General features: G+C 35.7%; 2 protein-coding genes across 2 annotated transcripts in view; both read left to right on the top strand.

The window, feature by feature from the left end:
* Positions 1-2621, top strand: part of LOC107581700 (integrator complex subunit 1) — a gene marked incomplete at its 5' end in the record, with an annotated part of 34874 nt that extends 32253 nt beyond the window's left edge. Inside the window, 4 exons of the mRNA XM_016267323.1 lie at positions 351-421; positions 513-604; positions 692-801; positions 2284-2621. Coding sequence (XP_016122809.1) covers positions 351-421; positions 513-604; positions 692-801; positions 2284-2399 — 389 coding nt within the window. The remainder of the gene's footprint in view (positions 1-350; positions 422-512; positions 605-691; positions 802-2283) is intronic.
* An 11482-nt stretch (positions 2622-14103) lies between these two features.
* LOC107581781 (visual system homeobox 2) lies at positions 14104-19885 on the top strand. Its single transcript, XM_016267429.1, has 4 exons — positions 14104-14385; positions 16884-17041; positions 18292-18687; positions 19686-19885. The coding sequence occupies exons 1-4, from the start codon at positions 14160-14162 to the stop codon at positions 19815-19817; spliced, it is 912 nt and encodes a 303-aa protein (XP_016122915.1). The 5' UTR covers positions 14104-14159; the 3' UTR covers positions 19818-19885.
* The last annotated feature ends 826 nt before the right edge of the window (positions 19886-20711 follow it).

The following is a 20711-nucleotide window of genomic DNA, read 5'->3' as shown; positions in this document are numbered from 1 at the left end:
AACATAATATTGGAGATGAAATTCTATAATTATTTAAAAAATTCCATGTATTCAATTATATGCATTATTTTATTATTATAATTATAACTTTAGCATTATATGCTGCTTTTTATTTAGGATTTATTATAAGTAAAAACAACTACTGTTAATGCTTTTATAGTAATAGTTGGTTACACTTTAAGGCGTCCTTGTTATAGTGTAATTATGTATGTAAGTGCTGACTAATATTAAGTTGCAACTTCTACTTACTGTAGGGTTAGGATTGTTTGGTTTTAGGGTTAGTTGCACTGTAAAATAGTGTTACTTTTTTATATATTGTGATGTTGTACGTTTGTCTTATTTTGTTCTAGATGTGTTTGATGGGTTGACTGAAGTGGATGAGAAATCCAAAAGAAATCCAGAAATCATTCAGTATTTTGTTGTAAGTACATTGCACAGTGCACACAAAATTGCACAATAGACAGGAATTAGCAAGATTTAACAAGTACAACCAACTTGTCATGTATTATCAGAATGATCTTCAGAGGTTGATGAGTTCCCCTGAAGAAGTGTGCCGCAACATGGCGTTCAGTCTGGCCCTGCGGTGCGTCCAGAACATCCCCAGGTGAGGTGCCTGCAGGCAAGTATGTAGTGTGTATTAAATCGAAATGTCATGTACAAATACACTCAACATTATCTTTGCTAACTCTAGTATGGCTGCTGAATTCCTGCCAACCTTCATGTACTGCCTGGGCAGCGGGAACTTTGATGTAGTGCAGACGGCCTTGAGAAACTTGCCTGAATATGTGTTGCTCTGTCAAGGTACACAAACAGATGATGACCTTATTATAAGAAACCATGATAATTGTTTTTGCTTGCTGCTGTTGTGTATATTGTTAATTTGTTTTGCAATTTCAAAACAATTTAAAGGGTTAGTTCACCCAAAAATGAACATCGTCATTAATTACTCACCCTCTTGTCGTTCCAAACCCATAAAAACCTTTGTTCATCTTCGAAACACAAATAAAATTTTTTGTTGAAATCCGAGAGCTTTCTGACTGTTCATAGACAGCAACACAACTGACATGTTCAAGGCTCAGAAAGGTAGGAAGGACATCGTTAAAATAGTCCTTGTGACATCAGTGGGTCAACCTTAATGTTATGAAGCTACTAAAATACTTTGTGCGCAAAGAAAACAAAAATAACTTTATTCAACAATTTCTTCTCTCCCGTCTTCAATGCGCATTCACGAGAGTACCACAACGCATACGTGTGGTGCTGCTGACGCAGGAGCCGGTGTTTCTGCTCTTCACGGAATACAATTTTTATTTTCTTTGCGCACTAAAAGTATTCTTGTAGCTTCATAACACTAAGGTTGAACCACTGATGTCACATGGACTATTTTATTGATGTCTTTACTACCTTTCTGGACCTTGAAAGTTTCAGTTGTGTTGCTGTTTATGCAGGGTCTGAGAGCTCTCGGATTTGATCAAAAATGTCATAATTTGTGTTCCGAAGATGAACGAAGGTCTTTTGGAATGACACGAGTGTGAGTAATTAATGACAGAATTTTTGGGTGAATTAACCCTTAAGTTAATCTGACAGCATCTGTAAAATGCTGCTGATTACCACATAATTTTGACTTAGAAGGAAGTGGAAATTCTGGAAATATAAGAGGCATTTTGAAAGGTTTTAAAGGTGGGGTAAAACTGATTCGGGCTGAGTAGCAAAACAAACTTGTAGCCAATCAGCAGTAAGGGGTGTGTCTACTCATGATGTGGAGGAGAGAGAGTTCAGTGCACAGGACGGACATTAGCGAGCCGAGCGACAGAAATATAGAGATGGTGGATAAAAAACAAAAGAGGAAAACGTCTGCGGAACAAAAGAAGGCTTAAGGCAAGAAGTAGGACCCGTGTAAATATCAGATCAGCTTTCCAGCGCTGGAGAGAACTCAAGGAGCGGAAGGCCTGCGATCGGACGCCGAGGTTGCTTTGTTTCTTCTCGATAGGCGAGTACACCGGTGTAGACATGGTGTAACATTGGTTTTGTTTTGTTTCACAGAACTAATCGTTGCCTGGGTTGCGTACGTATGTGTGGGGCGGAGTTTGTTTTGGTGATTTCAGATGTCAACATTGGCTACCAGAAATCGCTTACCCCACCTTTAAGCAGAAACGTGCAGCTTGTATTTTCTTATTTAAATTTTTTTCCACAAAGTGTGTGTTTTCTGTGGTAATGGACAGCATGCCACAGATTCTGGTAATAGTGCTTAAACATCAGGAATTATCTCTGTTTTGTTTTTCCCAGAACACGCTGATATTCTTCTCTATAAGGCGTTTTTAGTGGGCATCTACGGTCAGATTGACACCAGCTCCATGATCACAGAATCCATGAAGGTCTTGCGCATGGAGGCAACGACATAGACGTCCGTTTCAATCATGTTGGTACACCGAGTTTTGCTTTGACTCAGAAGTGTCATGCACTGTTGATCCTGTTCAGATCTGTATTCAGATACAGCATTTGACGTTTACATTTCTAGATGTTATTCCTCAAATACTGAAAAGCATTTGATGTTTCCAGTAATTCTTGTGTCTGCTGGGAGCGAAGCCTGTCATAAGTCTTTTTGTCTACTGCTTTGAATAATAAAACTGAGTTGTAGAAATGCTCCTAACTTGTTTTTTTTAGTTTTGTTTTACTTTGTTTCTCGCTCTCTCTCTCTCTCTCTTTTTAACACTTCAAGATTGGTATTGTTTGTAAAATAACTCTTTCCGTGGGAGGGTAGGGGAAGGCTGTGATCTTTTTCCTTTGCATGATTGCTTTTCGGCCCCTTTTCTTCACATTGTATCCCTAACAGATCTCAGCTATGCTGTGAATGCTGTGATGGAAGTCTATTTGCCATGAAAGTGCAAGTTGTTCTCGTCCAGTGTCACTGATTTCATCTGTATGGAGACGAGAAGGGAGAACAGCGCGCCAGCGAGCCTCGGCTAAATTAACCGTAGCGGTAATTGTTCAATCACACACACCAAAGATCCCTGTGTGAAGAGTGCATGAGGAGTGAGTGTGCGGGTGTCTGGTTACACTGGGGTCTGAGGAAGCGGGTTATCTGTGTTTTGTAGAGGGCGATCGGTGGACATGCCCGCACTGGCGGCTGGAGGACTGACAGCCTCTCAGCAAGCGCCTGATGAAAGGAGCTTCTTCCTGTGTTCAGTTTCATGCTCTGTGCTCTGCTTTTAACATGTCATCATAAGTGGAATTTGTGAATCTTCATCTCTTCTGTGTTTTGAACTCTGCCAGACATGGTCCACAAATAGGAAGCAGGAAGACTCATGAGTGTAGCACGTACAGGATGATTATTGTTGTTATTAAGGGAAATAAATATAAACATTTGATGTTATAGCACAAGTGAAAATCAGTAAAATAGTGAAAAGGTGGCATTATATGTAAATTACTCAAATAGTCCATTAATGCATTTTAAAAATTAAAAAATGATAGTCAAGATATACTGTAGAAATGCAGTAAAATAGGTACTTCTGATAGAGTAGATTCATCTGAATTATATATTGGCTTATTTTTCTGATTGAAGGGATGTCTTAATAATAACAGACTATGAATTCAGATTTAATGATTCGTGTCAGTTGGCCCGAAAATTGGTTATGAGAAATAAGGGTATTTGAAATGTACACTACTGTTCAAATATTTGGGCTCAATGAGATTTAGAAAAAAAAAAAGTTTTTTTGTAAGAAGTCTCTTATGGTCACCGATGCTGCATTTATTTAATCAAAAATAGTAAAAACATTTTACATTTTAAAATAAGTGTTTTCTATTTAAAGATATTTTAGAATATAATTTTTAAATGTAATCAATGGAATGTATTTAAAATCTTATAAACATTATAAATGTCTTTTTGACATTATAAATGTCACTTTTGATCAATTTAATGTGTCCTTGCTGAATAACAGTATTAATTTCTTAAAAAAATAAAATAAAATCTTACTGGCACTAATCGTGTCATCATTCGTGTATCTTTCATGACATTATTAAATAATTAAAATATTAAATAATAATAAACTGACATAACCTTTTATTGAACAAAATACATACACAGATCACTATTATCCGATGACAAAATATTTTTTGATCAACCTCAAAATGTTTTTCTTTTATGTGCTATATATCACAAACCATCATTTGGTCTGAAAACATCTCCTTTTACAGAGTAAAAGCTTTTTTTAGGCTTTGTTTTGTCTTGTATTTTTCTTTTTTTTTTTATTATTAACAGCAAACCTTATTGAAAACAAACAGAAAAGAAGTTGATAGTCAGCATTTTGTAAAGGATAAGCACCTCCTTTCACTGACGCTTAAAAAAAGGGTTTAACAGCCTATTATAATTTTTTTTACCCTAATCATACAAAATATATGATTAGCCTCCTTTGAGTTGTTGTGCCAAAGAAAATTGCTGCCATCCATCTTAATCTTCACATACTATAATAAATTAGACGAGAAATCACCCTGCTGTCAGTTAATTGTCAGTTAATTTGTTCAAATTTGTGCAAAACTTTTTCGATAACAGTGATTTGTGCATAAAGGGTAGATGTCATAATTGCCTTTTCAAGTGTTATGACTACTTAACGTTTAGCTAATTTCCTTGGAGATGCTGTAGTCAATTTTCACCATCATTTGTTTTGTGTTGGATGTGCTTGATCAGTCTTAATTGCGGCAGTAAGATGTCACATAACACGGGTTCCTTTAGTGGAGTTTCATCAGCTTTAACTGCCTGTGCTTTTGGTCAGATTCCCAGGCAGGTTCTCATAGGCTGGCTCGCGCTGGGGCGGAACGGAGATGAGTGACAGCATGGGTGGGGTGTGAGTGATGAGCCACTGACACATCGATAACCGCTCACCTTTTCATGAGGCATGCCCTTGCTGCTCCGTGAAACAGCTGCACTGCTGTATGTTGTCTTGAACTTTTTTATAGATTTTGTTAGATGGTTCTCTGTTCCTGTAGCGGATAGGCATGAATGGGGCAAGCAATGCCAAACACTTGGGTTTGGATGACACATTGTGGAAAAATTGTGTAGAATTTGTTGAAACAATTTTCTCTCAAAAATTGCTTGTAAATTCAATTATTTACAATACAAAGATATGGCAAGTAACATTTAATTAAATGTGACCCTGGACCACAAAACCAGTCATAAGCGTAATTTTTTTTTAATTGAGATGTATACATCATCTGGAATGGAATAGAATATAATAGAAAAGCTTTCTATTGATGTATGGTTTGTTAGGATATGACTATATTTGGCCGAGGTGCAACTATTTGAAAATCTGGAATCTGAGGGTGCAAAAAAATCTAAATATTGAGAAAATAAATCGCCTTTAAAGTTGTCCAAATGAAGTTCTTAGCAATGCATATTACTAATCAAAAATTAAGTTTTGATATATTTACGGTAGAAAATTTACAACATATCTTCATGAAACATGATCTTTACTTAATATCCTAATGATTTTTGGCATAAAAGAAAAATCTATAATTTTGACCCATACTATGTATTGTTGGCTATTGCTAAAAATATACCCCAGCGACTTAAGACTGCTTTTGTGCTCCAGGGTCACAAATGTGAAATTTTAAAGCAGAAAGACTGAAATAATATTTTATTGTAAAACATACTCAAATAATCTTTATTTACACTTTTTAAATGCACTATAAGCAATTTTAATTAAGGATATTTCTGGGAACTTTCATACAATGAAAATCCGATTGGTCTGATTTGTGAAGCTTGGACTGAAGATTGTGTACATTTTTAGTAGCAGTGAAAAAGCATGAAAAAAATAATAATAATTGACATTATTCTACAAAAATTCAGGAATATTAGGAGACATGAAGCCTAAGTTTAAACCATTTTTTTTATAAGTCTAAGACATTTTTAGGGTTATATGTAAACACTTAGGTTATTGGAAAACATTTTTATTTATCAATGCATTAATCAACATTGAATGTTTATCATAGTTTTCTATATTGTGCTCATTCACCTTATTTTTACATTTGATTACCTTTCACGTTATCTAACACTCAATGTTAATCTGTGCATTGTAATGTTGATGCCTCACATCTAGCTTTGGTTTTTGTTTTTAGTGAATTTTATTTTTTTTAATGCAAACTAGTATAGTTTAATATTTTATTTGAATAGTTTTAATATTTAATTTATCGGTTATCGGCCATGACATGAAAATATTTATCAGTATATTGCATGAAGCAAAAATTTGATATTGCCCATCTATAACCATTTTTGTTCATATTTATGACACTTGGCCAATAGATGCTGCTGTCACCAAATTGCTCTTGTACATTCAATACATAGTTGCAAAAGACAAAGATATAATCCTCAGATCCTTGCTGTTACACATGTTGATGTTTTACTCTTGAACGGTTTGATAATATAAGTTGTATAATTTTGACAAGTATTGTCTTAAGATCTTCTCTCCCAAATATGATGAAGATCTATTGAAGTATTGCATAATGTTAATAAGAAAACCAAGAGATAGTCTACAACAGCGGTCTATGCATCTTCTGTGCTTTGGCCTTTGATGGATATGAAACCAAATGTATTTGGACACTGAACTGCGCTTGAAAATGTGTGTATTTCACTAGCTTTGTTTCCACCCAAAGATTCAAATTAAACTTATGCGCAAAACTGGAATATCGCATTTAAACATATGCGAATAAAGCACCGTTTCCATCCAACGAGTCAAAGAGAACAAAACCGCCGCTTCCTGATAAACTGTGGCACTAAATATCACTAAGAATATAGGAGAAGCCACTGAATATAATAATTTTCATACAGTATATGATATAAATTACTTGCGCCTCAGAGCGAGCAGTCGTAACACTATAAATCCTGTCAATGCTTTCGGAGGTGGATGCTGCTGTTTGGGAATGCAGTCGTGTAAGACAATTATACAGAAATACTTTGGCGACAGACTTTGCTCAGGCATTTCAGAATGACCATAACATCATATAGATATATGCTGAGAACAAGATCGGTCCGCTGCTAGTCAAGTTATCCCGTCTCATAGCGCAAAGTCACATTACTTTTTCGATGCGCATGGAGGAATGTATTCGGTAAATATGTTTCCATCGTAGGTTATGCGCATTTTTAGAATTTATGCGCATCTTGGCGTTTCCATCCAGCGTTTTTTTATGCAATATTCCAAAATGCGCATAAAAATAGGTGGATGGTAACGCAGCTATTGAATTGGACCACAAACTCACTTCACTTTTCTTTACTTTCTAACTTCACCCAGTTCAGTGTCCAAATACGTTTTGGGGGCAACTGCACCAAATTTCCAAACTTTTATTGTTGTATCAGTAACTCTTTTAACTGTGATTAATTACCCTGATCATTTTCGTAAGGGTAGCAAATATCCACAAGTACCAGCAGGTGACCACAGATAAATGGAAAGAGCCACAGCAAAGCACTGCTTATGTCTCACCTTTGGGAGGGACAGAGATGTGCCGCTACCTGCCTGTGCACACCTGTCGGCTCTGTGTTCCTCAACAGCTCCTTCGCTTAGATCATCTCCTCTTCCTCCACGCATGAGTTGTGCCTGGCTAGCGTGGAAAAAATGTGGACTGGCTCTCGCCTCCCTTTTCCCTTGCGCTTTGAAGTGTAAAGTGTGATTGCTTTTGGATCGCAGCCGCTCTCCTTGAAGGTTTTGACATGAAAAGCAGCCTGGGCTCTCAGGTTTATCCCATTGCCAGTGATCCAGGACTAAAGCAATCAGCTCACTGGCTGAGAGATACAATTACCAGAGAGATACTAAAGATGACTGAAATATCCTTACCTATATATCACTTTTGTTGAGAATTGCACCATTTTTGTTTGAATAGGAAAGATTACATTTTGGTTGGCATAATAACCAGACCATGAAGCCATGTAATGACCATTGACCAGAAGCCTGACTAGTATCTGTAAAGCATGTTTTAATGAAAGGAAATGGAGAGAATCCTGTTATAACCTTAGTGACTCAAATAATGGATCTTCATTTCAATTGCACTTGTAAGAGTGCAACAACTGTTTTGTCTGAAAATTAAGGCATTTTCCCATGACTCATGGCCAGTCATCCATCATGTTTAGTACTGTATTTCAGGTGTTGTGTATTCTTAAGTGTCACTCCAGTGTGTATTAATGTTATTATGTATTGTTCCTAAAGCCTGTGCTGGCATATCCTCAGGAGAATTTGATCGCTTCAGAGCTGATATCAGAGACTGTGGAATGACTTGAGGATGTTTCATATATGTATTTATGTGTGTATTTGAAGATTTTTTTTTTTTTACGACTGCTGTTTAGTTTATCTCAAAATACACTCAAAAACAGTAATATTGTGAAATATTATTACAATTTAAACTTTTACATTTTTAAATACAATTGAATTTTTTTTCTATGTTATTATATATTTGAAAATGTAATTTATTCCTGTGATGCAAAGCTGAATTTTCAGCATCATTACTTCAGTCTTCAGTGTCACATGAACCCCTCAAAATTATGATCCAGCGTCAGAAATCTCTCATTCAAGAGAACCTATGCCACACTAAGAACATTTGAAATGGGAAATTGCATCTTGAATTAAGCCTATCAAATAGTATTCTCTGTTTATTTTTTGATGATGTTGGACGACTCATTTAGGCAGTCTATTTCCCATTTTATATTTCATTGATTTACTTTAATTAGGATTCCGTATTAAAACTACTGATATTAGCAACTTCACCCCAATGGAATTTTCACGCTCTTGTCTTGATTCCTCTCTCTGATTCAAAGAAAATTCACTCGTGTATGTCTTCACTGAAGCCCCGAAGCACTTTGAGCTGTTGGTAATGTTGTTAAGCCCCTGTGTATTCAAATGACGGCACACAGTCTCGAACAAGTGTGAATCTAAAAGATCAATACAGTCCTGCAAGATCTGCTGCCATTGTTGCCCTAATGCCTCCTTCAGTTAAATGGAAATGGCTCTGAAATCTCTTATTTTTTTTATTTTTTTTTGTCTTCACATACACTTTTTATGTAGGCCTAGATCTGGACTGGCAATTGGAAAGTTGTAGGTTCAAAGCCTGTGATGTGTGTTTCATGAACTTTCTCCATTGGGCCCTTAAGAATGTAACCCCAGGATGCCCCAAGCTTCAGATAAAAGAGGTATTTCTATATCTCCAGATGTATTTGAGCCCTGCCAGATTGTTGGTGGAAAAGTATATACAAGCATACTCTAATAATTACCATTCTGAAAGTATGAGGAAAGCAGGTAGGACTTAGATCCCTCAATGTTTTGACAGCTGCCTGAAGAGTTTTTGTCCTTCACTGCTGTTGTGGCCTTAAAGTCAGTGACTCACTCAGCCAAGATCGGCCCAGCTGTGTACCGTGGATGTCTGGATCTGATCAAAGTTAGCGCGGGATTAGCGGTTAGCGCTGATGCTGGTGACAGCTCTTGAGTCTCTCTGCAGTTTGATCTGATTAGCGGATAGAGGGTGGATGAAGATGATTATGAGGTGAAATGTTCCTGGGAATTAATTCACACCTGTGTTTTGTTCTCAGAGAGGTCATGACAACTCTTCGCTTATCCGTCAACAATAGGGATGCAGATGTTCGCTGTCTGCTTTCAGTATGAATGTCTAAAACAGGAAGAATTTCTGTTATTTCAAGTTATCAATCATCCACTAGCCTCTTTTTTTGTGTGCTATTGTGTTACGACCAGTGATTCTGAGTTCACCAAACTATTAAAATTCTGTCATCTTTTACCAGTGGTGTAATATAACGAAGTAATAATACTTTGTTACAGTACTTAAGTATTTTTTGGGAGTATCTGTACTTTACTTGAGTTTTTATATTTCAGTCAACTTTTACTTTTACTCCACTACATTTCCTAATTAAAATGTATACTTTTTCTCCGATACATTTACCCGAAGCATATTCGTTACTTACTACAAAATAGTCAGAAGTCAGAAGAACACGGACTGCAGGAAAGCAGGTTTGACGAATCAGTGGTCTGGCGTTTGCAAGTTAGACTCCTAAAAACACCTTTGCTCATGCAAACAAGTGTGCAAACAACCGCGGATGATTTCATTTTCCACTCAAGTCGATTCTGGGGCATGCGATATACAGTATATCATCTGCAATAATATGGTAAGTGTTGTTTTAATGATGTGCGATCTGACATGATCAAGTAGGCTATATCACCAAATCACACACAGGGTGCACGCACGTTGATTTATTACTCTATTAAAACTCAAAATTCCAGGCATTCTAAATTGTAGACGGCAAAATGCTTCTGTATGCTTTTTATATTTATATAATTTAATATAGTTACCTTAATCTATCACACAAAGAGTACCGTTTTTCTGCAGATATCAGCATCACACATTTAATAATAATTTTATACAAGTTCAGTAAAGCAATAAGTGACTTACATTTTAGACATAATATTGCTTGTTTTTGCTCAATTTTGCCAACGAAAATAGTTCCAAACAAAGATCACACAGCACTGTTTTGCGTCTATGCTCTGAGCAATGGACGCCGGTGTTTACTTATTGAATGAATCAGCTTTTTGAACGAATCGTTGATAAAAATGATTCAGTGAATCACTCATTAACACAGTCAAATGCTTTGTTCCTGAATGAATCTGTTGAATCTCAATGAATCACTCATTAACAGTCCCTTGCTGCCACCTACTGGCGGTTTTAATTTCACATTTCAAAATTTTTTTCATGTTTTAAATTATTTCAAATGTCAGTATTCAACGTTTTATGTTAAAAACAAAACGTTACGCCTATTTATTCATCTGTAACTGCAGGTTAAATTCATCCATGTCCCCTCTGAGATACATTAAACTAGAATGTTAAGAATAAGAAGCACTTCATCCGGTACTTAGTGACACACATCTAAATGCTATTTCAGATGCAGATTCCAGAAATGATTTCTTATGTTGGAATGAAAGACACTAAGTACTGGATGAAGTGCTTCTTATTCTTACCCAAAAATACAAAATGGAAGAAAGAGTTAAAACTGAACACAATCTTGCTACTCAAGCTGTGTATGAACATTTATTTATTTGCTTCTTTTCCATTTTGCATTTACTTGTACTATTACTTTCAAAACTTAAGTACGTTTAAGATTCAAAAAATACTTTTCCTACTTAAGTACAAAGTATCACATACTTTAAGACTTTTACTCAAGTAATTTTCTAAACGGTGACTTCAACTTCTTCCAAAGTCATTTTCTGGTAAGATATCTGTACTTTTACTTGAGTATGGCTTCTTTATACACCACTGTCTTTTACTCATACCCTCATATTTCTGCCCTTTTGTTCTTCTGTAGGACATTGTAGATTATTCTAGTAATTTGCTGATCATTCTGGAGATCTGGTCGGTCTGGAGCTTTCAAGATTCCAAAAAGACACTTAAGTACTAGGAAAGTATCATAAAAGAAGTCCATTTGACTCGTTTACCAAATTTAGTGTCTTCTGAAGTCATATGATTGCTGTGTGTTATGAACAGATCAACAATTTAGCAATTTTTCACTGATCATTTTTCTTTCCAGTGAACTGTTAACTACTACATTACAACTGTATCATTGTGTCAATGAGTTGAACTTAGTTCGCCCAATAGTTCACCCAAAAATGAAAATTACCCCATGATTTACTCACCCTTAAGTCATCCTAAGTGTAAATGACTTTCTTCTTTCAGATGAATGCAGTTGACCTATCGCCTATTGCATCTACCAGCCAAGGAAACGTGAAAAAGATTAACCCAGTAACTTTGGTTTGGTAAGCCTTTTTCTGCAAGCGTCTGAGAAAACGAGTGCGTCAGATTTCGCTCCCTTGGTGACGTGGCAAAGGGATCTCATTATAATATTACCGCCCCTTAATCTGTAAACTTCCACCCACAGCGCCGTCATTTTGATTTGGCAAACGACAACGGTGTAATGCCATGGCGAAATATTGCATAAATTACATTTGGTTGAAATGCTTGTACTGAAACATTTTGCATTCTACCTGTAATAAAACTGTGCTAAATGTTTTGGGCCACACTAGTAGGAAGCATTTGAGCTGTGGTTATGATACATGTGCATAACATTGACTGTAAAATGTGTATTTTAGGGATGGAAATGACATTTTTATATTCGGGACATAATTGCGCTACTTTGGGCTGTTTTTATTTTTTACTGGCATGGGCTTGGGATGCTTAATTAAAATGATGTAATAGTTGTGATCATTATTTTACCTTCCATAATCATTCAGACTTGATCAGTTGCAGTACTACTGACGCTCTGTCAAGTCTGTATCAAATCAAGCACACCGTAATCACAGGTAAACTGTCTGATCAGTCAGATGTTTGTCATGAGAAGTCTTCCACAAAACAACTATGGTTTGCAGACCATTATAAGAGTTGATGTTACAAATACGTCTTTTGAATATACTGCGTGAACTCACTGTCCTGTTAGCTCAGAAAGCTTGATTTTCCCTCCTCAATAAGTTTTGTCAGTTGTTTTGTTTATTGGTCTAATTCTTGTTTCTTGGGTTGCATTGGTTAGTCACTCAATTAATTATCTTGTGCTTCGTTCCCCACTTCTGAATTATGTTGCATTGATAAGGAGTTATCACAAAGTAAGACTGTTTAGTTGTGCTATCTTAAATTAATTTCTCAAATGAACACTTAAGTCATATGAACCACTTTCATAATGCTTTATCCATTTTGGAACTTGACACCCTTAATTCACATTAACTATTATACAGAAAAGTGGTTTTCTTCAGAAATTTTTTTTTGGTGCTCCACAGAAAAGAAGTCATACAGTCTTGAAAAAATATGAGGGTGAGTAAATGACAATCAATTTTGGGTGAACTATTCATTTAACAGTGCACTAGTGACTACATGAAAAGTGCATAATTTCTCACTCAGAATTTCCTCAACCTGTTTGACGTGCTGTAGTGAATAGTGTGGCATTCCTCTCTAAGTACAATTTGGTCTTAGTTGGGAAAGTGATCTGTTTTCAAAGACCAGAGATCCATGACCCAAAACCATTGTTAGTGAACTGTGTCCTTAGCTCAGGACTGAACAATACACCTTGTTTGGACAGGTGATCTTTATCCTAATGTGCAGAAGGCTTTGAGTGAGATAACAGACTTGGACGTCTTTTGGAACAAAGGCGTCAGGTTTTAATCTGACAGCAGAATTCCCAGTTGATGCTACACATTCTCCATTTCAGATGCTTTCGCCAAAGAGAAGCATGTTGATTATGAAAACTCATCAAAGCCTTTCCTGAAGGATTTTTCCATTTAGTCATGTTGTATCGCAAATGGATGTCATACAAACACCCAAATGCTGCAAATGGGCTTGTAAATGAATGTCAATTATGTGGGCCAATTAGTGTGATGTGTTTACTGTGCAAACAGAGGCTGTTTGTTTGCGCTCTCTGCAGGTTTCAACTAAAGCTCTGTTTGTATTGGGTTTTCTTACTGAACGTTTCTCAGCTGTGAACCTTTTGATTCTCCCTTAATGATTTAATATCCATCTGTAATATCCATCCGTGTTTTAAGATCTAACCCTTGTACGCCGTGACAGCAGGGTGAGAGCGACAAACAGGTCTCTCTGGCAGTTGTGCGTTTGCAGCTGCTTTTCCCCATTTTCTCGCCACACTCCAATTCCACATGTCTGCTTTGTCATATTAATAAGTGAACACAGAAGCAGAAGAGTGCCTGAACTTGTCTATGGAATACTTCAGAATGACAGGCCTGTCCATATACAGTACTCCTCCCCGAATGGAAGTGGTGGGATATTACTCATTTACTCTTTCAGAGTAGCCGAGGTGTGGATTAGGAGGCATTAGGTGTCACCGTTGGACTTCTGCTGAAGAGTGATGCTGTAAGAAGCCTCTCTTAAATGAAGCATGGAATCAACGGTCCCCTATGGTTGGGTGATTCCCTTCAAACCCGGCCCTGTTTTACTAGGATTAGTGGTCATAGGTGAGTCATGTGACTCAGGGAGAGGGTGGGACTCACACCTGACTCAGGTGAGAAAAGTTTTAGTGACTCTGGATCTCTAGTTTGTTCTTCTGTAGCACTTCAACGCCTGAAAAGACTGTTCATCACATGCATGCGTCTATTTCTGGAGCTCTTTCTGGACCTTGCTGAACTTGGGCCATGTTTGGCACTGGGCATTTGGTGTCTCCTCTGTCTTCTGCAGTCTTTCACTCTTCGGCTGCGCACTTCTTCCCGGCGTTTCCCAGCCGGTTGACCTCACCGCAGATCTTCATCCCCGGGCCTCTGCTCAGCTACGAGCTCCTACGCAGTTACCTGCAGCCCGAGCCCTGCAAGCAGGCTCTGCTATTGGCCGCTCAGTCCACAGGACAACATGCTGAGAATATCGGTGAGCCCATCTTACATATAACATCTTATATGCCATCTTTCATTTATTTATTTGGTTTAAATTACATTTTTATTTTCATGTGAAAAGTAAAAGGAGAACTTTTATCACACAAAAAAAATGTTTTACACTTTACGGTTTAATCATTTAGCAGACGTTTTTGTCCAAAGCGACTTATAAATGAGGGCAATAGAAGCAATTAAACCAACAAAAGACAAAAGATTGTAAGTGCTGTGACAAGTCCCGGTTAGTCTAACGCAGTACATGTAGCAAGGATTTATTTATTTATTTTTGATTGGCTAACAACTCATAACTAACAATCAATTATTATATTAGCAGGCTTAATGAATGCTGCATTATAATTTTTTTTAAGTAGATAGAATAGAGAGAGAGTTAGTGTTACAGACTCAAGTTATTATTTTCTTAAATAATAAATAAAAATAAACAAGTAGATAGAAAAGACTTTAGAGAATGTTAGTGTTAGAGGCTCAAGATGTATTTTTTTCAATTAAAGAAAACAAGTAGATAAAATAGAATATAGATTGTTAGTGTTAGAGGGTCAAGTTTTTTATAATGAATTAGAAAAGCAAGTAGATAGAACATAAAAAGAATAGAAGGTGCTAGTGTTAGAGGGTCACATTTTTATATAAGAAATAAATAAAAGAAAACAATTACAGTAGATAGAATAGAAAAGGAATAGAGAGTGCTAATGTTAGAGGTTCAAGTTTTTTAATAAATAAAAAGAAAACAAGTAGAATAGAGTTAGTGTTAGAGGCTCAAATTATTTCTTTAAATAAAGTAAACAACTAGATATAATAGAAATAGAATAGAGATTGTTAGCTTGAGGCTCAAATTATTTCTTTAAATAAATAAAGTAAACAACTAGATATAATAGAAATAGAATAGAGATTGTTAGCATGAGGCTCAAATTATTTCTTTAAATAAATAAAGTAAACAACTAGATATAATAGAAATAGAATAGAGATTGTTAGCATGAGGCTCAAAATATTTCTTTAAATAAATAAAAGTAAACAACTAGATATAATAGAAATAGAATAGAGATTGTTAGCATGAGTCTCAGATTATTTCTTTAAATAAATAAAAGTAAACAACTAGATATAATAGAAACAGAATAGAGATCGTTAGTGTTAGAAGCTCAGATTATTTCTTTAAATAAATAAAAGTAAACAACTAGATATAATAGAAACAGAATAGAGATCGTTAGTGTTAGAGGCTCAGATTATTTCTTTAAATAAAAGTAAACAACTAGATATAATAGAAATAGAATAGAGATTGTTCGTGTTAGAAGGTCAAATGTTTTTATAATGAATAAAAAAGCAAGTAGATAGAATAGAAAAATAATAGAAAGTGGTAGTGTTAGAAGGTCAAGTTTTATTATATAATAAATAAATAAAATAAAACAATTAGAATAGAAAAAGAATAGAGAGTGCTAGTGTTAGAGGGTCAAGTTTTTTTAATAAGTAAAAAGAAAACAAGTAGATGGAATAGAGTTAGTGTTAGAGGGTCAAGTTATTATGTTTTAAATAAATAAAAATAAACAAGTAGATAGAATAGAGTTAGTGTTAGAGGGTCAAGTTATTATGTTTTAAATAAAAATAAACAAGTAGATAGAATAGACTTTAGAAAGTGTTGGTGTTAGAGGCTCAAGTTATTATTATTTTTTAAATAAAAGTAAACAAGTAGATAGAATAGAAATATAATAGAGATTGTTGTTGTTAGAGGGTCAGCTTTTTTATAATGAATAAAAGAAAGCAAGTAGATAGAATAGAAATAGAATACAGAGTGCTAGTGTTAGAGGGTCAAGTGTAGATGGAAGAGATGTGTCCTTAGCAGTTTCTTGAAGATGGCTTAAGACTCAGCTGCTCTGATCTTTTATCACCCTGATATTGATTATTTATTACTTATATACTTACTACTTACTAAAAAAATTAATATATGGACATGAAATATTTATCTTGCGTTGCAATCACTTTATTATGTGTGAAGAAAGAGGCCACATAGTGATACGAGAGACATTTAAGAAACTGATTGCCTATGACAACAATCAGTTATACAGTTTAATAACTGGCTAATAAGAATCATGTATTCAGTAAAGCTGTGTAAATAAAACCTTCGAGATAAGATCGCTCTCTTATATAATGTGTTGTATGGCAAAAAGCTTGACTGGTGAGATAGCTCCGAGTGTTGGATATTTATTTAGGTGATTTGCTCTTAATAATACATATGTGTAGCGTTCATTAAGAGAGGCCATTTGTGAATCATATTCTCTCATAATTGTCCATCCTGATTTTACAGTATTTAATAGGATTCAAAATGTTTACAAAGGATTGGCTAGCAACTCGTAACTAACAATCAATTATCCGGCTCTTCTGAAGAGGGCTTAATGAACGCTACGCTGCGCTAATTATCCAATCTAGAGCCATTGGTTCCTTGTCAGCCTCTGGCAATTGTCTAATTGGTGGCTTCGATGTGGCTTCCAGATGAACCCCGGCCAGTGAAGCAGCGGCGAGCTCGGGCCAACTACAGCAGCTGGCAGCTGGAGGAGCTGGAGAAGGCCTTCGAGAGCACCCACTACCCAGACGTCTTCATGAGAGAAGCCCTGGCCCTCAGACTGGACCTGATAGAGGCCAGAGTGCAGGTTGCCGTTGCCTTGCTCTCTTTGACTGTTGTGATGCACAAAATGATATGAATATTTACTAAATATTTCTCTCAACTATTGCTAAGATTATTATGATCATCATTATTTATTTATTTTTTTTTGTATACATTTTTTTTCTTCAAAATTTGCAGCATTGTTCTTCTTTAAAGTGTTGTTTTGTCCCTAACATTTTCAGTGAGGAAATGCTGTAGTGACATAATAACATTTTTATTTATTTTTGTTAACTAACATACATTTATTTGAGAGACAAAGCAAAAAAACTAAGAAAACAATTTTAAATGAGCATTTTCCTAATGGTATAAATTTTTTTTCTTCAAAATTTGCAGCATTGTTCTTCTTTAAAGTGTTGTTTTGTCCCTAACATTTTCAGTGAGGAAATGCTGTAGTGACATAATAACATTTTTATTTATTTTTGTTAACTAACACATTTATTTGAGAGACAAAGCAAAAAAACTAAGAAAACAATTTTAAATGAGCATTTTCCTAATGATTTTCTTAATCTCTGGTTCTCTTAATGAGTCATTTCTATGTATATGTTTCTACTAAAATACTAAAGAAGAGAACTCTTGAGAAGCAAAGAAACAAAACAAAAAACTATTTAGATTTTCTTCATGAGTTCATTTTTACTTTCCTAAGTCATTTTTTTTCCTGCTAAAAATTCTTAAAATAAGAGAAATCTACTGGAGAGGCAAACTGTAAAACGAAGAAATAATAATAATAAATACATTTTCTCAATGAATTAAACATTTTTAATGGTTTTCTTATATATATTATATTTGTTTTAGTAAACATATATGAAATCTACTTTACAAGAACAATTGGAAAGAGGAAAAAACTATTTAGATTTTCATAATGAATTTTGATTTTCTTAAGTTATTTTTTTCTATTAAAACATATTAAAATAAGAGAAATCTACTTGAGAATTTTTTATATAATTTCTACAACAACAAAAAAAAACTTTGAAAAAGAAAAATCTGCTTGAGAAGCAAAACTGAAATAAGGAAAAAACTATTCAGATTTTCTTAATGAGTTTTGATTTTCCAAAAGATTTTTTAAACAAGTCATTTTCATATTTTTTCCACTGACAATTCTTAAGATACGAAAAATCTACTTGAGAAGCAAACAGAATAACGAGACCAATATCAATACTAATACTGTGAAAATTTGCTGAATTGAATCTAACACACAATACAAAACAAAAACAGTATTTTTTCCCTTTGTTCCCATAGGTGTGGTTCCAAAACCGCAGGGCTAAAATGCGCAGACAGATGAAGCTCCAGAGCCAGGCAGGAGAGCAGTGCGGCCGGCGTGACACTGACGACAGACAGGTAGATTCGTCCAGCAGAAGCACAGCTCCAGAGCTCCACAGCAGCAGCAGCCCAGGCTGGGACAGCAAACACCAGAAAGGAAGCCCCACTTGGTCCAAACCGTCCTCATCAGCTATCCACAGCCCCGTAAGTGACATGCATCAGCGGTCGAGAGATCAGGAGGGGTCAGAGGAGCCCAGTCCAGAGGACTTCCGCTGCTGTAGCATTGCCAAACTGAGGGCGAAGGCCAGGGACTATGAGGCAGAGATCCACAGCACTGTGGCCAAGGCCAGCAGAGAGACGCAGATGAAGACACAGGTATCTGCCGCAGGCCTGGACAGAGACTGAAACAAATGCAGCCATTATACATTACCTCAGAATCACACAGAACACATTAGAAATCCCATTCAGTTTATTATTTATTATTATGCACAATTACACAAGCAATGAGGTTAAACAATGTGACTGAGAGCAGCGAAACACACATTTCTTCACACAATTTTTTTTTGCAGCTTAGATTGTCACAATGTCATGTATTATCTGTGAATTATCTAAGGGATGAACAGAAACTACAACAAATGTTTTTTTGTGTATGTTCCCATTTACCCTACACTCTTAAAAATAAAGGTGCTTCACGATGCCATAGAAGAACCTTTTTGTCTAAATGGTTCCATAAAGAACCTTTAACATCTGAAGAACCTTTCTGCTTCACAAAAGGTTCTTTGTGGCGAAAGAAGGTTCTTCAGATTATAAAAAGGTAAGAAAGAGATGGTTCTTTAAAGAACCTTTGACTGAATGGTTCTTTGTGGAACCAAAAATGGTTCTTCTATGGCATCGCTTGAAGAACCTTTTGAAGCACCTTTATTTTTAAGAGTGTAATAGCAAAAAAAAATTTAAAATCATGATAGTGTTTCTGGCTTAACATACAAGGGGAAAAACGAGACTGATTACTTTGCTCAGAAGAGAGAAAGATGTCAAATTTGCCGTCATTCCCTCCGCAGTTGTGTTAAAAACACCCAGCAGTGTTCATTTTTATGTAATTTAATGCCAGTCTAATATAACACAAACTATAGTGTAATAAATGTTTTAAATGTTTTAAAAAATATCTGTGGAAACACGTCATCTCAATCTTTGAAAAGGGTCCATATTAACTCATAATAATACTTTTTTTATTATACAGACAAATGTGAAGTTAAATGTATACTCTTTTCTTAATTTTAAATGTTTTCTTTAATTATTATAAGCAGCAATTTATATACAGCCTTTAAAACAAATTTGAACTTTTTTGAGGTTGCTTGTTCGCTTTATGCCTACAGTGGACATTTCCAAAGCTAGTTTTCTCAAATGTTGGACTGACAGCTGGTGAACAAGAGGAGCTAAGAGAGGTAGCTCGTGGTGATCTCATCGATGGCCAGCTCCTCTATCAGCTATCCTGTTACCCTGCATGAAAACACAGGATTTCTGCAAGCTGCCACAAGCCCTCCATAAACACAATAGGGAGGGCTGAAAAATGACTGCCTTTTAAAGATTGCAACACACTTTACATATGTACTTTTTTCCACAATAGATGCTATTTGTGCTGAACATTTGTTCATATACTGTAATTATTGCATGCTTTTGGAAGTCACTTTTTAATGTCATGTTTCATGCTTAACATTTACATGTTTTTCAAGAAAATTTGCTACCTAAAGGGACCATTCAACCATAAAATGAATATTCTGTCATCATTTACCCTTATGTTGTTCCAAACCTGTATGACTGACTTATTTTTTCAGTGGAACACAGAAGAAGATATTCTGAAGAATGCTGGTTGCCAAACAGGGTTTGGGTCCCATTGACTTCCATAGTATGGACATAAAATATGGGACCTGAAACTGTTTGGTTAATGATGCAGAATATATATTTTTGAGTGGACTATCTGTTTAAATCCATTTCAGATAATCCTGGGAAATGTTTGTTCAAAACTGCGACCCCTGAGTACTTGTGAAATGCAGGACACCGCTGGTATATCTGAAAATATGGACAGAGTGCCTGCTTCATGTCAAATGAATGTAAAAGTTCTCAATTAGGGAATTTCCCGTGGAATCAGCAGAAAAATCAGCTTCATGCAATGTTTGTGTGACCAAAAACTGGTGTTGAAGAGCCTGAAATTGCATTAGCCTTTAGTTCTCTGAGCCAGTGTGGAGTAAGAGTGCCCTCCTCTGGGCAACAGGGTCCTCTTGAGTTTAAGGGCATCTTGTTTTGAGATTAAGCAGGTTTGTTTGATCAGAACAGTCTATGAGTGTTGGGGAAAGTTACTTTTAAAAGTAATGCATTACAATATTGCGTTACTCCATAAAAAA

The sequence above is a fragment of the Sinocyclocheilus grahami genome, unplaced genomic scaffold, assembly GCF_001515645.1.
Source record: "Sinocyclocheilus grahami isolate Dianchi unplaced genomic scaffold, SAMN03320097.WGS_v1.1 scaffold37.1, whole genome shotgun sequence".
NCBI lineage: Eukaryota > Metazoa > Chordata > Actinopteri > Cypriniformes > Cyprinidae > Sinocyclocheilus > Sinocyclocheilus grahami.
The sequence above is the reverse complement of the archived record's forward strand: the minus strand, read 5'-3'. Positions and strand labels throughout refer to the sequence as shown.

Coding starts and splice junctions, on each gene's coding strand:
- LOC107581781 (XM_016267429.1), top strand. CDS start 14,160: ATGTTTGGCACTGGGCATTTGGTGTCTCCTCTGTCTTCTGCAGTCTTT. Junction 14,386..16,883: donor ACAACATGCTGAGAATATCG/GTGAGCCCATCT, acceptor TGTGGCTTCCAG/ATGAACCCCGGCCAGTGAAG. Junction 18,688..19,685: donor AGACGCAGATGAAGACACAG/GTATCTGCCGCA, acceptor TTATGCCTACAG/TGGACATTTCCAAAGCTAGT.